At 29.3% G+C, this 22,283-nt stretch overlaps 1 protein-coding gene across 2 annotated transcripts in view; it reads right to left on the minus strand.

Moving 5' to 3' along the window:
* The window catches only part of LOC144843719 (dachshund homolog 1-like), a 52,750-nt gene that overhangs the window by 19,812 nt on the left and 10,655 nt on the right, over positions 1 to 22,283 (minus strand). For both annotated transcript variants that reach the window (XM_078700624.1, XM_078700623.1), the window contains exons 2-3: positions 5,497 to 5,618; positions 3,073 to 3,444 (exon numbers count right to left, since the gene is read on the minus strand). In XM_078700624.1, coding sequence (XP_078556750.1) covers positions 3,073 to 3,444; positions 5,497 to 5,618 — 494 coding nt within the window. The remainder of the gene's footprint in view (positions 1 to 3,072; positions 3,445 to 5,496; positions 5,619 to 22,283) is intronic.

Below are 22,283 nucleotides of genomic sequence, written 5' to 3' on the forward strand. Positions count from 1 at the left end.
CCACTGTTGCTCTATACTGTATGTTTAAACCGGCACGTCAGAAAAAAGGTTCGAAATCTCTTTATAATAGAATTGTAATTATTAAATTTACACCTGCAAACTTATGACGTCGAAAGTGTTCCTGCAACTAGGGCTCTAGGCTAAAACATTATTCAAAGTTCAGAAGATCATCATTGCAAAAATAATTATATGCTATTTAAAACACAATTTATGTTTATTCAGATGATATTTATAGGACAACTATATTAGGTACAAGTTCTGACAAGGGAAATAATTAACCTGTGTTCACACTGTTATAAAACAAGTCTGTGTTCACACTCAAAACAAGCCTGTGTTCACACTCATTTAAAACAAGCATGTGTTCACACTCTTATAAAATAAGCCTGTGTTCACACATACAATTTGTTTGATATAACTGAATCAGTTCCATTGGAATGGTTTCAGATGTTTACACTCTTCTAACCGTTTCTTAATTTATGATTGAGCAATGATTTTCAATATTATATCAATGATAAATAACATTTTAGAATAATTATTAAATGAAGAAAATTAATTAAATATTATTGATAGGTATAGCGTGACAATGATAATACTCAACACAAGCAAAGTATCACTGTGTGAATGACAAAACTAAACAATAGTCATTAAACCCATCATTCAACTCCGTCACTACTTTGTGAGTTTATCAGAAAATAATGAATTGAAACGCCAGAAATCAAATCAACATCGACATATTTGTTTCATTTTGAACAGATATAATTACAGTTTCTAAACTGGCAATTTGTATTGGTAACAACGTTTGACTATCACTTGACCAGTGGTCAGATGGTCAAATATAGAAGATTGACCTTTGGGGCATTTTATAATAGCACTTTAGAAATGATGGACTGATTTATGTACAATTGAGACTACCAAAGCAATATGCAATCCAATTTACAATTTTATTGTATGTAGGTATGAAAGAGGTTTTAATATGATTATTACTCTTTAGATCGTCAATGATTAATATAGCCACTGACAAAATTATTTTGTATCAATAAAGGTAAACAGTTTATTATCTTAAACTAATTAAATGCATTTACAAAAAAATTTAAATTATTTTCCACTGTATAACAAATGCCCTTTGTTTTTTTAAAAATATATTTAAAAATAATATAATTTGATTTAATAAAATCAGTTTAGCCTACCATTATCATGCATTTACCTTTTCATTTCCTAATAAGGAAATTTTAATAAATGTGAAAATGCAAAATTAGGGGTTGTTGAGTCCAATTACATCTGTTAACATACACAGATGTACTTCTAGATAATAAAGTCTATTTATATAAAATGTTTTTTTTAGTTTCACCTTTTTACATTTTAAACATTTATCTCTTAATAACATTTCCTATAGTTGACCTAAGTCGTTTTATTTCATCTGCAATTTTTCAAGGATCATTAACGAGAAATTAGCAGGGATGTGTGGGATGACTAGAAAAAAAACCTATCTCCAGGAAAGACATCGTCGAGGTCGCAAATAAAAAGTTTGACCAATGAAAAATAGCTCAAATATATACACCGAGGTGAAAATTGGTAATGAGTGAGATGTTTAAGAAAAAAACAGAAGGTCTTGATGATTCAACGTGATTAAAAGGAAAATAGATAAAAGAAGATATCAAGGAAATGACCTGTAGAATTGTCAAGAAAAAACTGAAATTGTTGACAACGTCAAAAAGTATCAAATTAAAATTTAAACGTAATGAATTGAGACATCGACGAGAACTGCCCTTCGTTTATTGATTAAAACCAAGGTATTAGAAAAACTGGAGACAAGTTGACATCTTCATTACTGTCTGTTTGCTGGCCTGCTGTATGTCCGCCGTCTAGGTGATTGATATCAAAAGTATAACTAATAGAAATGTTGACAGACAAGTATTAGGATTGTTGTTCACAATATACCGATGTTTTGCCACCTTTCAAGATTTTAAACTGAATAAACACTTCTCTGTGATTAATTCATTTTTTTTAAATATCAATCTTGTTGGAATTGAGCAGGAATTGCTGAAACAGACCTGTCAATTATGGGTTTGTTTACCTCTGTTGTTTTACATATCACTTTAATATCTATATTAACATTAGTATGAAAGCAATTTCGAAAAAAATTAATCGGAAAACCTTCATGAGGATGTCAAACCTATATTATTATTCTAACATACACAGAAGTGTATCCTTGTCAGTTGATTGGTTATGTATCATGTGACGTGCATTTTTTTTCCCATTGAAGGTTCTATTGCATGGTAGGTTATATCAACATGAAGGTTCTATTGCATGGTAGCTTATATTAACAAATATTGTGGCATAAGCCTAAATATCGCAAGACAGAAAACCCACTTGTTCCTGCGGCCAATTTAAGAAAAAAAGTATTTTCCAGTTCAAGTATAGTTATGGCACGCCATGTATGCCAAAATGTTTTTTTTTTGTTTTGGAATATTAAGGTAAAAAAATAAAATTTTAAAAATAACTGGTGTAAGGCATTTACTAATTGAAATATCACTTTAAATAATTGAAAATCAAATTATCTTTAAAATGTCTTCCATCAATTATCATGAATGAGTAAGATGTTATTTAGGAATTTACGTTAAGTGACATAAAAGGTGATTCAACCTATACAAACAATTTTGACTTTTGATGAGAATATAAATAATAATTGAATAAGGATGTGAATAATATATTTAATCAAAAGATGGACAAATGCTTTGAAAAGATTGAATAGAAATTAAAAAGTAAAATGTGTATATTTGAGGAAAAGTTTTTAATATTTATTAGGCATTATAATATCTGTATAATAGTAATAATAATCTATATTTGCATTTTCATAAATAATCTTTTTCTCTTTGAATAACATTTTCTGTTGATTGATCTAATCCGAATTTCCTCAGTTTCCAGTGAAGCTTGAGGACAAATATATATACCCTATTATACATTTTGCGTTTTCTTAAATTGAACATTATTTTCAACATCTTGCAATTGGTTTGAACTATGAATGGATTTGAACCAAGCACCCTAGGATTGTAAAGCAAGCACATTACTTACCAAGGCTTTCTTCCATCGCTGCCATTGCTTCACGATGGATCAAGTCGCTACGTCTGTCTTTACACAGTACAGAGTCATCACTATGTGGTGAGCTCAGGTCCTTTGCTACATCTGATCCTAATTCATCTCGTGGAGAGACTCCAGCGCTCTCGGTACCAGAGTGCTCACGGCTGGCAGATGTCTCACTTCCTGATGCACTCAATGGTGGTTTGATCAACGACATAGGTTCGTCGGAACGTGCCATCAAACTTGCTCGTGACGCCATCGAGAACGAGGCTGGGATGAAAGCAGGATGGGTAGTGAGGAGGTATGGTGACGATACCATTGCTCCGTACCCATTAGAAAAGCCATGCAGTTTTGGACTCAGAGCTCCTAAAGAAGATATATCAAAAATATATTTTTAAAATAAGCAATTTGTTAATAATTTATAATTGTTGTTGTGGTGATCTGAATATAGTACTTTTACTGCACCTATTTATACTCCTGTGGATATAGATCATTATAAACTGTTCAAAGGAAAAATCCCCAACTCCAAAAATGTGAAAATATTATGTTTCATTGCATTGACATTTCAAAAGAAAACATTTATTCTTCACTTTATTTAAATTTCATCTTAGCTGAAACAAATTTTAGTTGTGCAGATAGAAAGAGAAATAGTAGTTGTAGCCAATATTTATTTTAATATCCCAAATGTCTTATTCTGTTAATTCAATTCAATTCCCATTTTAGCTTTTGGCCTAGAAACCTTCACTCTGGACAATTAAATTTGCACAGATATCACAATCCATTTAATCGTATTAATAACATCCGTAGTATTAAACCAATTGAAAATAATTGTCTCTAAAACATACATCTAATTTTGTCATTTCTTTGATTAGAAATATACACATTACTTCATTACAAATTCATAGTTGAGATTAACACTTATTCGAATGAACAAATCCCAATGTGAATAAAACATAATAAATACAATTTTTAGTTTCGTTAAATTTCTGAAGAGATCTTTGAAGCCAAGCGGTGATATTATTGAGAAACTCATAAAAAGAATAAGAAGCCTACACTTTTATTCTTAAAAAGATTGTTTATTTGAAAAAGGAATTGATAATTAAACTGTATAAACAAAAACTACTGGAGTGCATTAACAAATGGAACTAATTATTAATATTTGTAACTTTTGTATTGTAAGATGTTACGGTTTCAGCCTGCCGGCTATTTGTGGCATTATTTTTTTGGACAATAAATATACCTGAATCATATTATTAAAAAAAAAATTCATAAACAAAAGGGTAATAATATTGTTCAAAAACAAAGAATTAGCTTGAACTGAAATTACATTTTATTAATAGAAACAAAATCTGATAAAGCAAATGTAGGTACCAGGTTTTTATCTAATTTCAATTGTACATTAAAAGTACAAAAGCTTAAAATTGTTATCAATATCCTTGAATATGTAAGAATTCTTTCAATCATTTCATAAAGGAAGAACCTTGCTAGATTTTAAAAATGATCTATTTAACAGGTTTTATTTTGTTTCTTTCTTTTACACAAAGAATGCTAAACTGATTATATTAACATAATACTTTAAAAGATCAAACCTAAAGTCAGTTTGATCTTCTTTGAATTAAAGCTCTGGCTACACTATCAAACTTTATGTGACAACAAAATGTGATATGCCCATATACTGTATGGACATGATGATGTCATATCACTACCATATTTAAGCATATCACTACCATATTTGGGCACATCACACTTTTTTGGTCAAACTAGTTTGATGGTGTAGACAGAGCTTAACACACATATCATTGGTAGAATACAAAGGGAATTGGTGCTGGACAGCAGAGGGTGCAATAATGCCCAAATTACAACCTGTGCTTTCTAGTTGTGTCTCCAAAGTTGAAAATGTTAAGAAAAGTTACATTTGAGGTACGAACAAAGGCAGCGATAGTCCTGTTGTCCGTGTCATACCATCGGTGAATGAATCCCCGACGTCACTTATCTAACCTCGTGTTTATTGTTCATATGTATTTGTTATTGTATTGTTTAATTTACTATGATTTTATTGTAGTCATGATTTTACGATATGAGCTATTTTTAGGAGACGATGTAATAATGTATCGGACCTTTTCAGGATTGAACCTAAACTCTACAATTGAAAGGCAAGCATACAAACCACCAAACCACAGTGCCATTATTAATCATGACATATATTATGTTGAGTTACAACAGAAAGAAAAATTCCAATTCGTTCTACTCGGTCTCAAATGTAACAAGTTTTCATTTCGTTATCTGATTTCCGTTTACCAGTTGACTGATTGGTGGAATTCTTTTTCCGCTTTGGGAACATTCAAGATTTTGAAGATAGAGACATAATAAAACAGAAACAAACACATCACATACAATTAATACGAATGCCTTTCTTACCATTGTGAAAATCACTTTCGTATTTTGATTTCTTGACGTCTGCTCCATGATGAGCGAGGGCGTGTAACGGTGGGCTTAACATAAATGGCACGCTCCTTTTTGGTGGTCTTCCTGGTCGGCTACTGAAAAATACAAAGTAACAAAAACCTTTTGTTAGTATTGTTTTATCTATCAAAGTTCTTTTCCACCCTTAATTTAGCCAAAATTTGTACAAAAAACTTGTTATGGTCATTGTTAATGTAATCTGAATTTAGAATATAATTCCATCCCTAATTTTCGCCAAATTTCACACCCAGGTCTCCTATCTGAATTTACAAGCCAAATTACAAATTATACCAGCTACTTTTTTAGGTTTTTATTGTTAATGTTGGTGTTAATTTTCTGTATCTAAGATAAATTTATGAAAAATCATCATAAATAATAAATGATTACTCATGAACATGGGTTATGAAACAGGTCAAGCAGTCAATATTGACCAGTAAAATAAACATGGTTTCCTACAGCCCTTTTAAACATAAAGAACCTTGCTAATACAAACAACAATTAACAGTATGAAAAAAGAATTCTGTAAATATTTAATATTGAGTTAGGGTTTGGTTTGATTTTGTCCAATGAATATTAGCCAAGTAAAGTAAATAAATGACAATTATTAATACAAAAATGGACCTACAATAATATTTGAAATAAGTATATTGTGGTTGCAGTTTGAACAAGAAAAATAGAAAAGCGATTCAAGTTACTTGGGTAAGATAAATAAGACTATGGCATTACAAGAAATAAACCTTGCCTCGCGGACCGCAACAAAATCAACATCTATAAACTGTGAAGCTTTTGTGTGGCACTCTTTGCATGTAATTAATACGTATGTTTATTACGAATGATTTGATGCGGATTCTGAAATCGATGCTATTTTCTTGGGTCATTCGCGTTTGATTGACATATAAACTAGTAATTTGACAAAAACTCAAATGAAACAATTTACTTTCCGCTTCAGTGGTTATAGCATTTGACTAGCCTAAGGTAGAATTTCGACATCTGGGTTGTTTGCCACCTACGACAAAAACCTGTACTTCACTAATCCAAAAACAAAAAGTTTATTACGTTTAGGAAATCATAAAATGAAATTACTGAAGGAGAGCCTGTGGCGCTAACAAGACCTTAGATTTAGCTCTGCTTGGAAGCGACATACAAAAACAGCCAGCAGACAAAAATAAATATTTCTCTCAAATGAAAACAAAACAGGGCAGGATGATTAAAGTCTTGATACCGACACTCTACACCTGAACGCTAATAAATATTGGACAATTGATATAAACCTGACGTTAAACGTGTGATTACATTTGAAAGGGAATAGTAATTATGATTTTATTAGCAACAGACAGATTTATGGGGTAAACTTGATTTAAAATGTTAGTATTTCTTCATTCGTGTTTACTTAATACATTAAAGACGATTACTGTACGAGTAATTTAGTGATGATAATTTAAATCAAGAAAAAAAGAAGATTTAGAAAAGAAATTTGAAGATACAGTAGTAGTTCCTTTGGGACACCCCTATGAAGAGGACACTTTTCTATAAAAATTAACCAAGGGGTTTTTTGTTTTGAGATGATTGCCAACATTTATTCAGAGAAAACACTATTATAAGGGCCAAACAACAGATTCTAAGACAACAACTCTATAACTTTATGATCTTATAACAATTGGATTTAATTTCAATAATTGTAATAATTGTGTTGTTCTTTCGGTTCTGAATACAATAAAAACAAATAAATGTATCAATTTTAACAAAAGCATTGACATCAAGAAAGGATAGAAGCTTATAAATACATATCAACTTTGAAATTTGATTTGTTGTGCTAACATTAATCAACTTTTTGATTATTACCATGATGCAATAACTAATCTGATGAGAAGTACGATACCAGCTAATTACAATAACTATAATATGATCTCACTTTATGATACAAAGCCAAAAAGGTCTGAACAGACTCTTAGACTGGTAAAACGTGTAAGGTTAAAGAGTTTAAAAAAAGGTCTGAATAGACCCTTAGCCTGGTTAAACGTGTGAGTTTAGAGAAGTTGAAAAAAGGTCTAAACAGACCCTTAGACTGGTTAAACCTGTGAGAAATTGAATCAAACAATTAAATGTTGTATTAGTACACTGACCAACTGTGTTATTTTTAGATCTGTTTCATCAATTGGCAATATTCTCACCATCCATGCCATGAATTATAATAATTTAAATTGATTTCAATTAACCTTTCTTATGAAATTAAATTCCGCATCAACATCTAAATGATACTTTATAGTCAAAGAAAACAATCTTTATTTAACTTCTTTATTAATATATTAAATTATTCTATGAAACCAGTCACCCACACTCGGTCAGATTTCAAAACTGACCACTAGCAGGTGACTTGCATCAGAGAGGTGGACGATCTCTAGAATTTCTACCCGGACAATTGGTCATTCTTGACCAACTGCTAACAAACGGTCAAATAAAATCAGGCTACGAAGTTCCAAATCAAGTTAATAAGCATTGGACCTCAAGGGTAGTTTCATTACATTTTATTTTCTTTAAGTGGTATCTGTTTTTGTTAGCCTCAAACTTAAGTAAAGCTATTATTAGGGAAAGCTTTGGTGACAAGGGCCAGGTATTAAAATAAGAAAACTCAACAAATTAAGTTGTTTCTCATCTATGACCTTTCAGGCTTTCACAATTGGTCAAATTCCACCAACTTAATTGGATATTTTTTTCATCTGATGAAGTCTCATAGAAAACAGATGAAAACAATCAAGCGTCTTGTTGCCTGCTTTGGTCAACTTTAGCAATAAATGAGACTCAATTCACCTTTTGACAATTCAATTACATTTGTGAATACAATTGAAACATCGTTAAAGTAGCGGAACAGTTTAATATGTAGAACCGCAATACATCAACATAAAGTTGTAAATCAACATTAGTCTACAAAAATGTGTACATTTCAAATAATAATCTAATAATAATGTAACAATGAAAACTGGAATTCAAAATAATAATTTGAATTATAATGATTTCCTATCACAATTCTGATCAATTAATATTTAAATAAAATAAACAATAAACAGTCTAAATTCATTGCACTAAATTTATGCCATATTTTTGTCTTTATTTTTTTACTATCTTTAACATTAACTACAGAAGTTAATATGTATTGTAATGCGAAAACAAAAAATTTTGGATATTAAAGTTAATTTCTTTTTTGATAATACATAATTTGTCCATGGAGGTATTATTATACCTCCACAATCTGTCCCCCTTACATACAGTATTGCAAAAATATTTAATCTCTGACTTTACGATAATTTCCTAAGAAAAACATGTAAGCATGAAATCACTTCAAATGTACCTTTAAAGACACATAAATTGGATAAATCAATTTAATCTTAAGAGTGTCTTTGATTTAACTTTCAAATTCTTAATTTGATTTGATTACAAACGTGCACACTTGACAGTTGTGGCTGCTAAATCTGCAGTTGTCAGACTATGCTTCAACTAAAGCCACAACATCAATGTTACTGCATTAAGACACACTTGTATATTGAGCTTTTTATACATCATTATCAGGAATACACCAGGAAACTCCACTGCTGTAAAGCTCTGATTCTATGTATACTATGGTGGAAGCAATCCACGATTCCCAACGGCGTATTTACAAGCATATTCGTACGCTTTCACTTCCCCGCGAACAACTATATTTGTTGAAAGGTCTATGTCTGTCATAGAATACTTCCCCTCCCTGGAGCAGTTCCAGAATGTTCTTATTTGAGTCATCATTTGTATTAATCACAACTTTTTTTTTATTGGGAATTTGAAATCTCTCAAGGGGGATATAAATTTATAAATTAGTTTATCTTCGACCTTTAGCCGGGGCAGACAGATGAAAAAATAGGGGTAATGTTTGTGATTTGTTGGAACTAATGTTTGATGGCTTTATCTGACCCAAACGACAGTAGGTCAGGCCGAATCTCATTCCCTACGGAAACAAACCACATGAACACTTCCAGATGGACCGGTCATAAGGTTTACAAATAAAATTGACTCAGTTCCAAATTATAGTTATTAGTTATATTGGTATTTCTGAGAATACATTCAATTCCTATACAAGTATACATACAAGAAAATGGTTATTACAATGTCTGGGTACAGTGCTTGGCAATTGGTAGAAATAGGTATAATAAAATAAAATAGAAAACATGGTATACCTCACTAAAAAAAGAACCAGGATAAAAGGAAATTGACAAAACACAAAACCATCCTGTATGTACATGACAGAGGAAAATGTCAAGAAATAGCATCATGATGACGAAGAACGAGAGGCGTAACTGATGATGATGATGAAATAAACCAAGTAGTGAAATAACGCAGTGTAAACAGACATGATGTTATGTATCATAATATATATGGCAAGCCAAGTGTGCCAAAAGTCCTCAATCTATACCATTTATCATCAATACTCATCAATCCAACCTATTCATAATAGACAAAACGTGTTATCCTTTGAAAAGGCTTTAAAATGTGCAAAATTCACACAAATTGAAAACAATGCTTTTATCAACAGTTTGTTGACCAAGTCCAAGAATTACTGATAGCAACCGGATCTGAACATGTTCTATATTAAAAGCTGTTGACATCAAGTTTAATTTTTTAAGAGTACCACATAACGAAAGTAATGCATCAATTGGCGTCCAAAGGAAAAGTATAATGAAGGATAAAAAGATCATATGGGAGAGAGTTAACTAATAACATTGTAATGTGCTGACAGACAAATGACTTTTTACAACAAAGTCACCTGATAATACTTATGAATGTTTCTTTCGCTGAGAAATCACTTTCAATTGTCAATAATTATTTACAGTGATCATTCATAATAATATGGAAGTCATTAGCCACTTTGAAAAAGAAAAAAACATATTTTTTTCATTATTTAAAGTTTCTTTCTTTTCTACTAACATAAACTTTACTAACACTACTATACATTTTGATATGTTTTTTTAAAATACAAATCCAGTGCTAAGTGCATGTACGCTTATTATTTTGTTTTTACTTGATCTTGAAAATGGTTTTATGATGGTACCGAAACATCGATCTTTGTTTTTGTCATTAACTTTTGTATTGAAATTATATAATATAATAAATGTATTTTAATTTGTAATTTATTTTTTCTCTTTAAAAACATGCTTATGTTATAATAGTTTCCAAACCAACTCTTAAACAATGACAAAATAAAAACTAGTAAATATTTACATTTCAAATTCAACTTGACAAAGAATACCGGTATAATGAAATATTAAATAGCACAATAAAACATACATATTAATTTATTTGTCAGTACTTAGATATCAAATTATAATTTACATAGAATTATAGCTACCAGTATAGTTAAATACTTGTTTCTAATTTCTATCAGAGTGTACTTAAGACCAGAATCAAATTTTTATTTTTATTATCTGTATCTGATAAAGATGCATTTAGTAGAGCAAAATGATTATTTGCACTGGTAGGGTGATGAACATTTCCGATTTCATAATAAACATTGTAAATCTTTATTAATGTTGTGCGAGTGATTTAAATAGAGGAAAAAGATAAATTATTTTTCGATGTTTAAGACTTTAACTCGTAAATTTTTACGAAGAGATGCGGTTTCGTAAATATATCGTATTGAAAAACTTTTTCATGATTGCCTACAGATATTTGACCTTACCGATTACTAATAGCTTTAGTTAAACTTTATCGTATTATTTATAAGAAAGGCCCAATCTACAATCAATACATTGTCATATTTGATTAACTTCTTGGTCACTTTCTTCATTGGTGCTGGACAAACACGCATATTTACTGAGTAAATCCAGTTTACTTGGCAGGCTTCAGGCATATATGAACTCTGATAGATGATAAATTACAGTCACAAAATTTCCATTTATTTGGAGAAGATTTGCTTATGACCCGAGTGGAACTGTTTAAGCACGTCAGAGTGGAACAAAAGAAACATCTCAGATGTAAGGTAATCTTTAATAAACATTCCAGAAAGAATTCATCCATCAATGCCTCACTATGGAATCGTATCCTAAGAAAACTTTTAAGTTTTGTTTCTGGCAAGTTCAATGCAAACTAAGTTTCAACATCCTTCAATGGACAAAAATAAACAGAGGGTAATGGCTGCCGAGCATTGAATACCCGCAATTGGTATCCTTCTAAAAACAAACTTACTTGAAATGTTTAATTTAGGATTGCAAAGCTGAAATGCATCCGTAACTTAATTCAAGTAAACATGTCATGGGTATTATTATCGTAACTGCTTAAAAAACTGGAACCAGAGATCGAAACACGTCTTCTGCCCACTCATTACTTTGTTATTCAATAGTCTTCAGATTAATTAAAGTTGGTTTGGGAAGATTTAACCAAACAAAACCAGGTATTTCGCATCATTAATTTACACGTCTGTCAAACTTTTTTTCCCAGGAGGTAAATCTTAAGTTGGTGAGTCCCAGACCTCCCACTAATAATAATGATGTGTACTGAATCCCTGGACATTATGAGAAGTCAAAAAACGTTATTGACAGCTCACAACTTCTGTTATCATTACCAAAGACCTCACCTTTGTCAAGACACAAATTGGTGGAGTTGTAGGATGGTGGAGTTGTAGGATGATGCAGGAAGATATAAAAAAAGGATAACAGCAATATATACACATGTACATTTATCAGACCGTTGGGATCGAGTGCTTGATACCACATAGGTAGAACATAAATATATCAGAAAACTAATTAATAAAAAAAAAATTAGCTACATTTTGATTGGACAGAAACATTTAAATAGACACAAATCATTAAAGTTTTAAATTTGTAGAATGTGGTGAAATTTGAGTCAGTGTGATTTGTAAAACTTACACCAACAGAAATAATTCATCCATGTGCCTTATAATTGTTGCTCTAGGCTCCTTCTTCTCTTTCAACATTAAATACTTCATTATTTTGTTTAAACTAATCTTGCAGAATAACAGAAAAAACTACCTTAACAGTATGGATTGTAATGAACACTATCGATTTGTTAAATAACAGATTTGTAAAATAGTACTGGATATGATTTATCAGGAGGGAGGAAACATATTGGGGGTACAGAGAGTGGATCAATTGGGAAGTTACTTTAGTATAGTTTTAATTAGGAGAAAGGACTTAATAAAAATGAAAACTTTTTAATTAGGCAAATTCAAAACTATATGGTCATCAAATTTGACTTAAGCTCTGTCTATACTATCAAACTAGTTTGACGAAAAAAGTGTGATGTGGCCAAATAAGGTAGTGATATGCCCAAATATGGTAGTGATATGACCAAATTATAGTGCTATGACATCACCATATCACAGTTTGTTGCCACATAAAGTTTGATAGTGTAGACAGAGCTTTAATATTGTTATGTCATTATACCATTGTTCTAGATATTTTTTCCCAAAATGTTGAAAACATGTTTACATCATTAATATTAATATTGTTCTTGATTAAATTACAACTGCTCATTAATTTGTTATTAATAAAATTTGATACTTAAGCTCGTCTTTCAGTTTTGGGGAAAAAAAGTAAAAAACAAAACAAATCACACCTACATAATTAAAGTACAGAACTAGTTAGTTTTGTAATTAAAAAAAGAAACACAAACAGTAGTTTACTATAACCTATTGTTCTCTTTGAGGCAATTGCCACTTCTTTTGTGTTTAAAAGCACAAAGTTCTATCAAATAGAAATAAATGGTGTTTTAACCTATTAAACACATCCACCAAAACATTCCCTCAGGGCGTGATTGTCGATTTTCTTTTTTTTAACTAATAATATTATTTTCATTCATTCGTTTGATGGAATACAATCAATGTTTTAAATCGTTGGTTGTATTACAGTGGATGTTGAATTGTTAAAACGTGTGACCAAACATTTTGACCAATTGGAATGGTTAAGTATAATGGTTTGTACTTTGGTAACCTCCCTTGATGTTAGCGTCGCACGTGGACAATAATTGCGTATTGTGTTTGGTATTACGTGAAACAAAACGAAAAATACAATGGATCAATCGCAGACTTTTAAGTACTCTAATTTGTTTCTACTTGTGAAAAATAAAAATCACAAAGAAACAAAGAAATGATAACAATAAACAAAATAAAAGATTCAATAAATAGAGATAACTGTATTTAATTATATCAAAGATATTGATTAGATAAACAATTAATATTGTATAATATATTCATTGATACAAAGATAAACATCAATGCATCATCATATAAGAAATAAATTAATTCATATAAAAAGGAAAACATAATAAAAGATAAAAAATGTAATAAAATAATAATAAAGTTAAATATTCAATTAACTTTAAAGCAAAACTAAACCATGATGATAAAGAAACTTAAGTATTAGACTAAAATAATAAAGAAAGTCTACAAAATTTAGTTAGTAGAATTTTAAAATGCGATATCTGAAAGACAATTTAGTCTGGGTTGCTGTAACGTGACTTATCATCACATACTTTGCACAAACACGGGTCAAATCTTAGTCTCAATTAATTCATTTAATTGTAGCTTCATAATCGCAAGATACTGTCAAATTTCTTCATGGATGAGGTACCAACTTTTTGACATTTGTACAAAAACATATTAGACATATTCCAGTTAACAAACTACTGCAGGAAGTAATGGTTAACATATTTGAACTTTTGAACATGAATCTACTAATGTGGGTCTCCATAGTTGATCTGTTTTAGCACGATGCGTATCAATGGATTAATGTTTTAGCCTTTTTTTCTTTCATTTTTGAATCGTATGTCATATAAATATTTGACGTAATAATGAAATATTATAATTATAGTTTTTACAGTTTGATTTTCAGCCCGAATTAGAGGATTCAAGAATTTTATCTCTGATGTTGACATAAATTAGAAAGTTATTTTTAAAAAAACGGAACAAATATTTAAAACATAATCAATGAAACGTGTGGAACACAAAAATTATGAAAAATTTTTGGAAGCTCAAACTCAACCTATGAATGACTATTATACTCAAACGAGGTTTTTACACAGTAACAGAAGATTGTGATGATAATGATTGTTGGTACATAAAGTTTAAACTTATCGTAACCAATTATCATAACTGAGTGTACTAGTTAGTTAAGTTTGTGGTACACCATGTGGTTAAAAAAGGTGTTTATTCGTCCTGCAACCCCTAAACAATACATACTATTTTATACCTATTAATTAGAGAGAATCCTTCATGTGAACTGAAACAGTGCTTATTTTATTGTTTTATTAAGTGTCAATGTCCTTATTGTCAGCACTACCATTAATTATTATTTAAGCCTTGAGGGTAGTTAAACATTTTGACCAAAGAAGGACAATTGATAAAATATGACAAATTTAGTATGGGTGGTCAAGTTTGATGAATATTAAAAGATCTATATTTTATTTCTGTATGTAATCAATAAATATAATAATTAGTAATAGAAAGAACATAAAACTTAATACTTTGTATTTAATTAAATGTGTCCCTCTATTATGGAATACAGATTAAGAATATTTACTTTATGTAAGTTATCATTCATCCAGGTAAATATATAATTATAAACAAAGTTAAAGTCCAGTTGATTTTGGTTTTTTTAAAAACTTATTGTCTACTAATATTCTTTATTCTATATTATATACAGTAATTTTGCTTTAATACGTTCCACTGTAGTTCTTCTTAATCTTAATTAATTCTCATCTAATTAATAAAAACTTAAGTATAATTAACTGAAGTAAGTGCTAAATTTGTAATATTTATACACTCTTTCTAGTTTTGATTTTGCCCTACTGTGATTCATTTTGATATTATTACTCTCATCTTCAATAGAATAGCAGACAAAAAACCCACACAATCATTAACTTCACACATGTCATCAATCAAAGGTGATTAAAATGTGCATTTCTCAATAAATCCATCAACATTAAATGTAAAATTCAATTGGAGAGATTGCTTTGTAATAGATTATTAATGTATGTTTGGAAGAGACTTGAGGACAAGGGTGGTGATACCCTGCCCTTCTTCTGCCAATCTAAATATATATCAAAAAGAAAGGGTACAATATTTAAATGTTTATTTCCTTTTGTATATACCCACATGGTAAATGCCCTGCTTAGTTAGGCTCACCAGCGTGAGGACATGGAATTAGGCTGGTAGGTATGGAGACTTAGGTTAGACTACAGGACATTTCAGGTGGAGAGGTGATACCAGACCAGATACCAAACCTGGAGACAGGTGTCTAAAGTTGTAGGTATTGATCATGGAGTAATTTACTTCATTGTTTGATAATCGTTTGTTTGGGTCAACAAAAGTTTTATTTAGGGGGAGGGGTGTATTCAGTAAATAGAAAGGTTGGTAATGAATTTATATGATGGTGTAATAAAAATATATTTTATTAGTATATTTGTTATTTTATTATATCACAGTATGTTATTATTTTCATTTTATTGACAATTATTTCGATTTATTCCTATTGTCCGGAAATCGTCTTGCAATCAGATGAGCAATTCACTTATTTTATTGTTTCTTTGAAATAATAAGATAGTTTTCCATAATAACAACAACAGATATATTAAGTAAAGTCTTTCATCTTCAATAACAATCATTTTCCAATTGTTATTATTATTAATAATAAACTTAACAAAAACATCATATGAGACTGTTTATTATTTTATCATTGACTATCAAATAAAATTTAATCTTCTATCTATTTTATCTATTCTAAAATGTTTTAATAAAACTTAAAATGCTTTTTATGCTTTCATCATTTTAACGGCTATTGTTACAGAATCGTGATAATAGTTTTTTTTCTCAATTATATACATTGAATTTTGTATTAATTGGATGTCTTACGATTGTCTGTGAAAGGTACACAGATAGAATCATAATCTAACTGAAAAAAATAATTAATAATGTAGAAGAATACTGGGCTATACCATATTGCAAGAATGATGGACGGTTATTAATATTTATGTCAAATATGGTAAATTGATTAATCTAAATATCATACCTCACTACATAGTACAGATTCTGCCAACATTCAATATTTATATATTTTTATATATTTGTATAGATTTTTCTAAATTTATTTTTATATTTCCTTGTGCCTTGCTATGCCCCTTTTGCATTGGCTAGTCCTTACTTAAGGTAAGCATTTGTCTTTTATTGTTTGCCCTTTGTTTTATTGAATAAAAGTGGTATAAAAGAGACTCAAAATTAGTACTAAATATAAGAATTATACACTTTTTCGCTATAACAATCGGTATGGTCAATTTTGCTAAGATTTTTCAATGTTTTCATATACAGTATTTGAATATGTGTGTTCTATAAATCCTTATAAAAATGTGTGTAAGTTAACATTAATAAATGGTACTGAGTTAATGAGATTTGTTTTAAGTTTGTAAACACAGTAAACCCATCTGGTTGTAAGCCTACACAGTGTTTTTACATAAGTCTCTTTGTTTGGAATAACAATTAAAGAAACTACAGAGCATTTATCTGTGTTTATCAATAATTGATGGTTTTAAGCTGGTTGAATATTAATTCATTGGTCACTCTGAAGGACAAAGACTCTTGACCAACCACTTTCATTTCAAAATATATTAGATTTGGACATTCAAGGTGGACAGATGAACTAATATTTTTGTTTGATTGAAATTAGGATTGAAAAGAAAAACATATCAGTATATACTTTTTAATGTGACAGATAACTTTATAATAATATTAAATTATGGTAGATTAATAGTAAATAGTAAACCTAAGTTTTAACTTAAAATTTCAGAAAATCTTCCACGGATGTACATTAAATGGAATTGCCTGTTGTACAGTATATTAATTTGAAATTGAAAGTTGTTAATAATTAATATACATTTGAAATAAGTTTTATCATAAATGTATTAATAATACATCCAATTTATGAGAATCTAGATTAGATTTCTAGATGAGATTCGTCAATATATCTTAATATTATAAGCCAGTGTAATAGAATAATCGACTTGGCAGCATGACATACAATAAAGCATTCTTGCATAAGAAGGTGGCTTGTACTTTATATCAACCTCATCTATTAATAATAACATAATCAATTATTAAAGACATGCTTTATCATTACCTATTGTACAAATGGTATAAACCAAATTAAAGCATAATGTAGTGATTGCTTGCCCGATTCAAAATGCTTGCTAGATTTCTGGTAACAAACAACATTACTTATCACCAATAAGTGCTTTCGCTTGGACGCACACAGCTATGAATCAACCTGGACCATTCATTAATTCTCATGATTGATACAAAGATATGATAATACTCATAAGCAACGCTGGAATTATAGAAATCCAAGAGATATAATCCCTTTACCTAGAAACCTATTTACAATTGATTATCTTTAGTTTTTATCTTTAACAAACATATCGTACTGGTTCATTACAATGATGCAATTCATTACTTTATCTTTGATCTAAAAAATACAAATTCAACTGACCATATGGCGCTGATGGACTCACTCATATCAACAATAAGGACATAGAATAATGGACTTTCTTCATGGTCAAAAATAATAATTAAAACATATTTGATTGGGTGTTGCATTATTGGATATCATATTATAATAATGTCATCAGTACCAACCAACATCCACTGTAATAAGTTTTATTTTGATAATTCCAAAACTCTGTCTACACTATCAAACTTTATGTGACAAAAATGTGATGTGCCCATATATGGACATGATGATGTCATATCACTACCATATTTGGGCATATCACTACCATATTTGGGCACATCACACTTTTTTTGTCAAACTAGTTTGATAGTGTAGACAGAGAGAAAAATGTTTTTTTGTTGTAATGTTTAATGTCTCTTTTAAGATCTCTAATATAGGACGGTCAATGATCCTATGGTAATTGTTACTCCATGATGTGATATTATTTAACAAGCTGGTAGTATTATTAGCTATATAAATAAATTATTTGTTTAGAATAATTCTCATTCAATATGTTATAATAACATTTAATTTAAAACATAAACTATGGCAATGAAACATTGTTCATTCAGTCCTTTTTAACAAATAAAATATTGTGAATATTGAAATAAAATCATAATTAAAATTTTACATTTTATAAATAACTATAAATAAAGGCCGATATTAACCACAAAGTTATTTGCTAACACATATATAGTTGAAAGAAATAATATATATATTTGTTTCAGTTAGCATAATGGACGTTTATAAAATTACTATGGTGAATTGACCAATTGCAGAGAATTTTGTAATACAGCGAATTATCTTGGTTATATTGATCGTAAGAGTAAGACAAGTAATTATTTGTCGAATTTTATATAGAATTTATACATTTGGCTAATGAGTAAATTGTGGACGTCTGACCACTCAACTGAGTGGTCACAAGTACAACTGCATTAGCTAGGATTAGTGGAAGATGGACAGATGCTTGTCCTTGCAGTCAATCCACTTTATGCCATAAACGTACAAATTATTATAGCTGGCAATTCATTTATTATTAACTCAACGTAGCAATATAAATTTTATTTCTCTTTATTTGTGACTCCATATAAATAAATTAAATACAATATATATATTTTTGCTATATTTCTTATTTCAACAGTGACGATTCATTTTTAATCATGTGATAAAATATAGATACACGATTCGCTAACATATCTATGGACTGTTAGTTTGTTGTGGTACTCTACCATATAACTGTTTATGAATATGTATTTAATAATTTTAAAAACAAATTATTATCACTCAAGATAAAACGCTTTGGACGCTTCATGTGAAATTCATTTGAAAGAACAACAACACCAATTGTTTTGTAACTTTAGATAATCCGAAACAGCAGCATTTAATTTGCATTCATTATTACAGTTCTTTTTAATCAGCTCTATAGATTCTCGAATATTAGATGAAAATATAACAATATCTTTAATTATAATATGATTAGTCATTGATTTTAATTATATTATAGTAATGTAGATCATATTATTAATAAAAACTAATGATAAAAAGTAATAATACTTAATAGATACTGTCACAGACTAGCTAAATTAATTTGTTTTTTTTCATTTACTTATACAACTCCACAAAAAAGTATTAAATTTTTTCATATTTTGTTTGTGCCACATTCAATAAAATTAATTATGCTCCTTGCATTCTGCAATGTTTCATTACTTGAAGATTAAATCTTGGAATTCGATGTACAAAGAAGATGCATCAACTATGGTTATCTTTCAGCAGTGTTACCATGAGTAAAGGGAATAATTATGAAAGGTGAGGGAGAACTGAAAGAAGAAGGGATTTCTAAAAAGATTGAAAGAATTAAAAACTGAATCAAGGGAAGAAATGAAAGGAAAGGAGATAACTGAAAGAAAAAGAAAAAAAAGATTGAAAAAATTAAAAACTAAAATAATTGGAGAAATGAAATAAGGAGTTCGTAAAGATTGGGAGAATTGAAAGAAATGGAAATGATTCTAAAAAAAATTGTTTAGTTTAAATTTTCATTCCAATTTAGTTTTGAGTGCCCTTTTGCTACTACTGTACACTACTGAATTATGACGTGTTTAAATACAAAAAAAATAGTATTCATCAGTTTTAGTATTAAGTTAAAGCCTGTTTCCTATAGCCTTCGTTTCAATAAAAATATGTATCAAATTGATGATTTCTATTTTAATACACACCAAAAAAATTCAAGAAATTTAGAATTTTAATAATAGGCCTACAAGGAAGGCCCAGTAAATTTAAGAGAACATAAAATACTTGTAACAACTTGTCTTTATTTATTGTGGCCAGAAATCCTAAAATCCTATCAAGGTCACATGACAACTGCACTTATAAAATTCATAACTCCAACAGAGTCTTTAAAAAGAAAGATTTTAACGGCATTGTTTGAATTAAGAATTATCTGAACTATATCCTATAAAGATTTTAATCCGAAAAGAATATTTTCATAGCAATAATACCAGAGATTATCAAAAAACTTTTAAGTACTTAGTTTTACACCTGTTACTACCCATGCAACTTTTTAAATAAAAAAATAGCATAACCTTTATACAACATAAACCCAAATGATTGGATAATGTTTAATGACATGAATAATAGGTCATTATTATTAATTGCAATAATATTTTTATGTGTTTCATTTATATATACCATAAATACTGTGCATATACATTGTGCAAACAGTAATAAGAATAATACATTTATTACTTTGTATGTGAACATAAAATTGTAAACAGCTAAATATTAATTTCGCAAAAAAAATAAACAAGACGCGTACACGGTTGTTAAATACTGTTAGAATATTGCGAAACATATTGGGTACAGTAGGCCTGTGCAAACATTGAATTATACCACTACGCCTAATTTCAAACGCAGAAATATTTTATTTGTTGACTTATTTATTGAAAATAAGATTATTCAGCGATATTATATGCCATATAACGGTGATAAGTCATTTGATTGCCGAGTGAACTCAAATACAGTCACCCTGTTCAAATAAAATATCAAATTCAATTCATTTCAGTCAATACTATCAAACAAATCATAATGACCTATGCCAATCACAATAACCAAAGATAGCAAATACAAATGCTACAAAGTAAATTTTGCGTTATTTACTCTTCGCTATGTGTGTAACAGGTCAAGATATGTATAATACCATCGAGTTTGCGCAAACAGAATAATTGACAAAACTGAAAACAACAACCGTATAGATTCCTACTTGTGGGAAATTGACAAATTTAAACCACACTGTACAACAAACATGTTTCTTTGTGTTCAAAAAATCAAAATTTACACATTAAACAAAACACTAGCCTAGCCCACCACTACCAAATATACTTTTTAAATAATGGATTAGCAACAAAAGAAAGAAGTTAGTTTGATTCTTAGTTACTCCTAACAACTACTAAGCTGGAAAGAAAACATTAGTTTGTTCAAAGTTATAATTACCAATTTACTTAACTTGAAAGACTGAACTCAAAGTAATTCTATTCTTCCAAAAGGTTAAAATATGTAGGCCAATAAACTGAAACTTAACAGAAAGGTGGACATCTATTATCCATGTTTTACCTTATAAAGTATTTACTTTCAATTTTAAAGATAAAAGATATTTTTATTAATTATTTCTCAAAGTACTATCCTAAATATTTGTATTGTTAATTAGTAGAAGATATTTAATTCACAATTAACCATTTCAAATATTTAATTAAAGAAGGATCAATAGAGAAGTAGCAATTATTACATATTTAACATTCAAATGACAACATACTGTACCTAGTTTTGAATATAATAGTTTTTTATAAGGTGGGAAAATAAATTTCAAAATTAAGCCAATATTAAAATTTGTAAAATTAATCTAAGTCCTGCAAAAGTTTTGGGCGAGTGAAAATTAAAGAATTTCTAATAGATTATCAATCAATTAATACTAATAATGTTATTAGACAAAGTACTAAACATTTAGAGCTTCATAAATAATAGCAGTTAGTTGGCTAAATTGATGTTCGTCATTTTCTAATACCATAAATATTGATAACTGATATTTATAGAGAATTGAGTAAAGTGCATTTTGCACAAATCTTATGTAGTTAATAAATTTACAAGAAATGAGAACAATATAATTAATTACAATAATTTATATTAATATAGTTCACAGATGATGGAATTTATCGTGATACAAAGGAACGCCGAACA

This window comes from Antedon bifida, chromosome 5 (genome assembly GCF_963402885.1).
Source record: "Antedon bifida chromosome 5, ecAntBifi1.1, whole genome shotgun sequence".
NCBI classification, from domain to species: Eukaryota; Metazoa; Echinodermata; class Crinoidea; order Comatulida; family Antedonidae; genus Antedon; species Antedon bifida.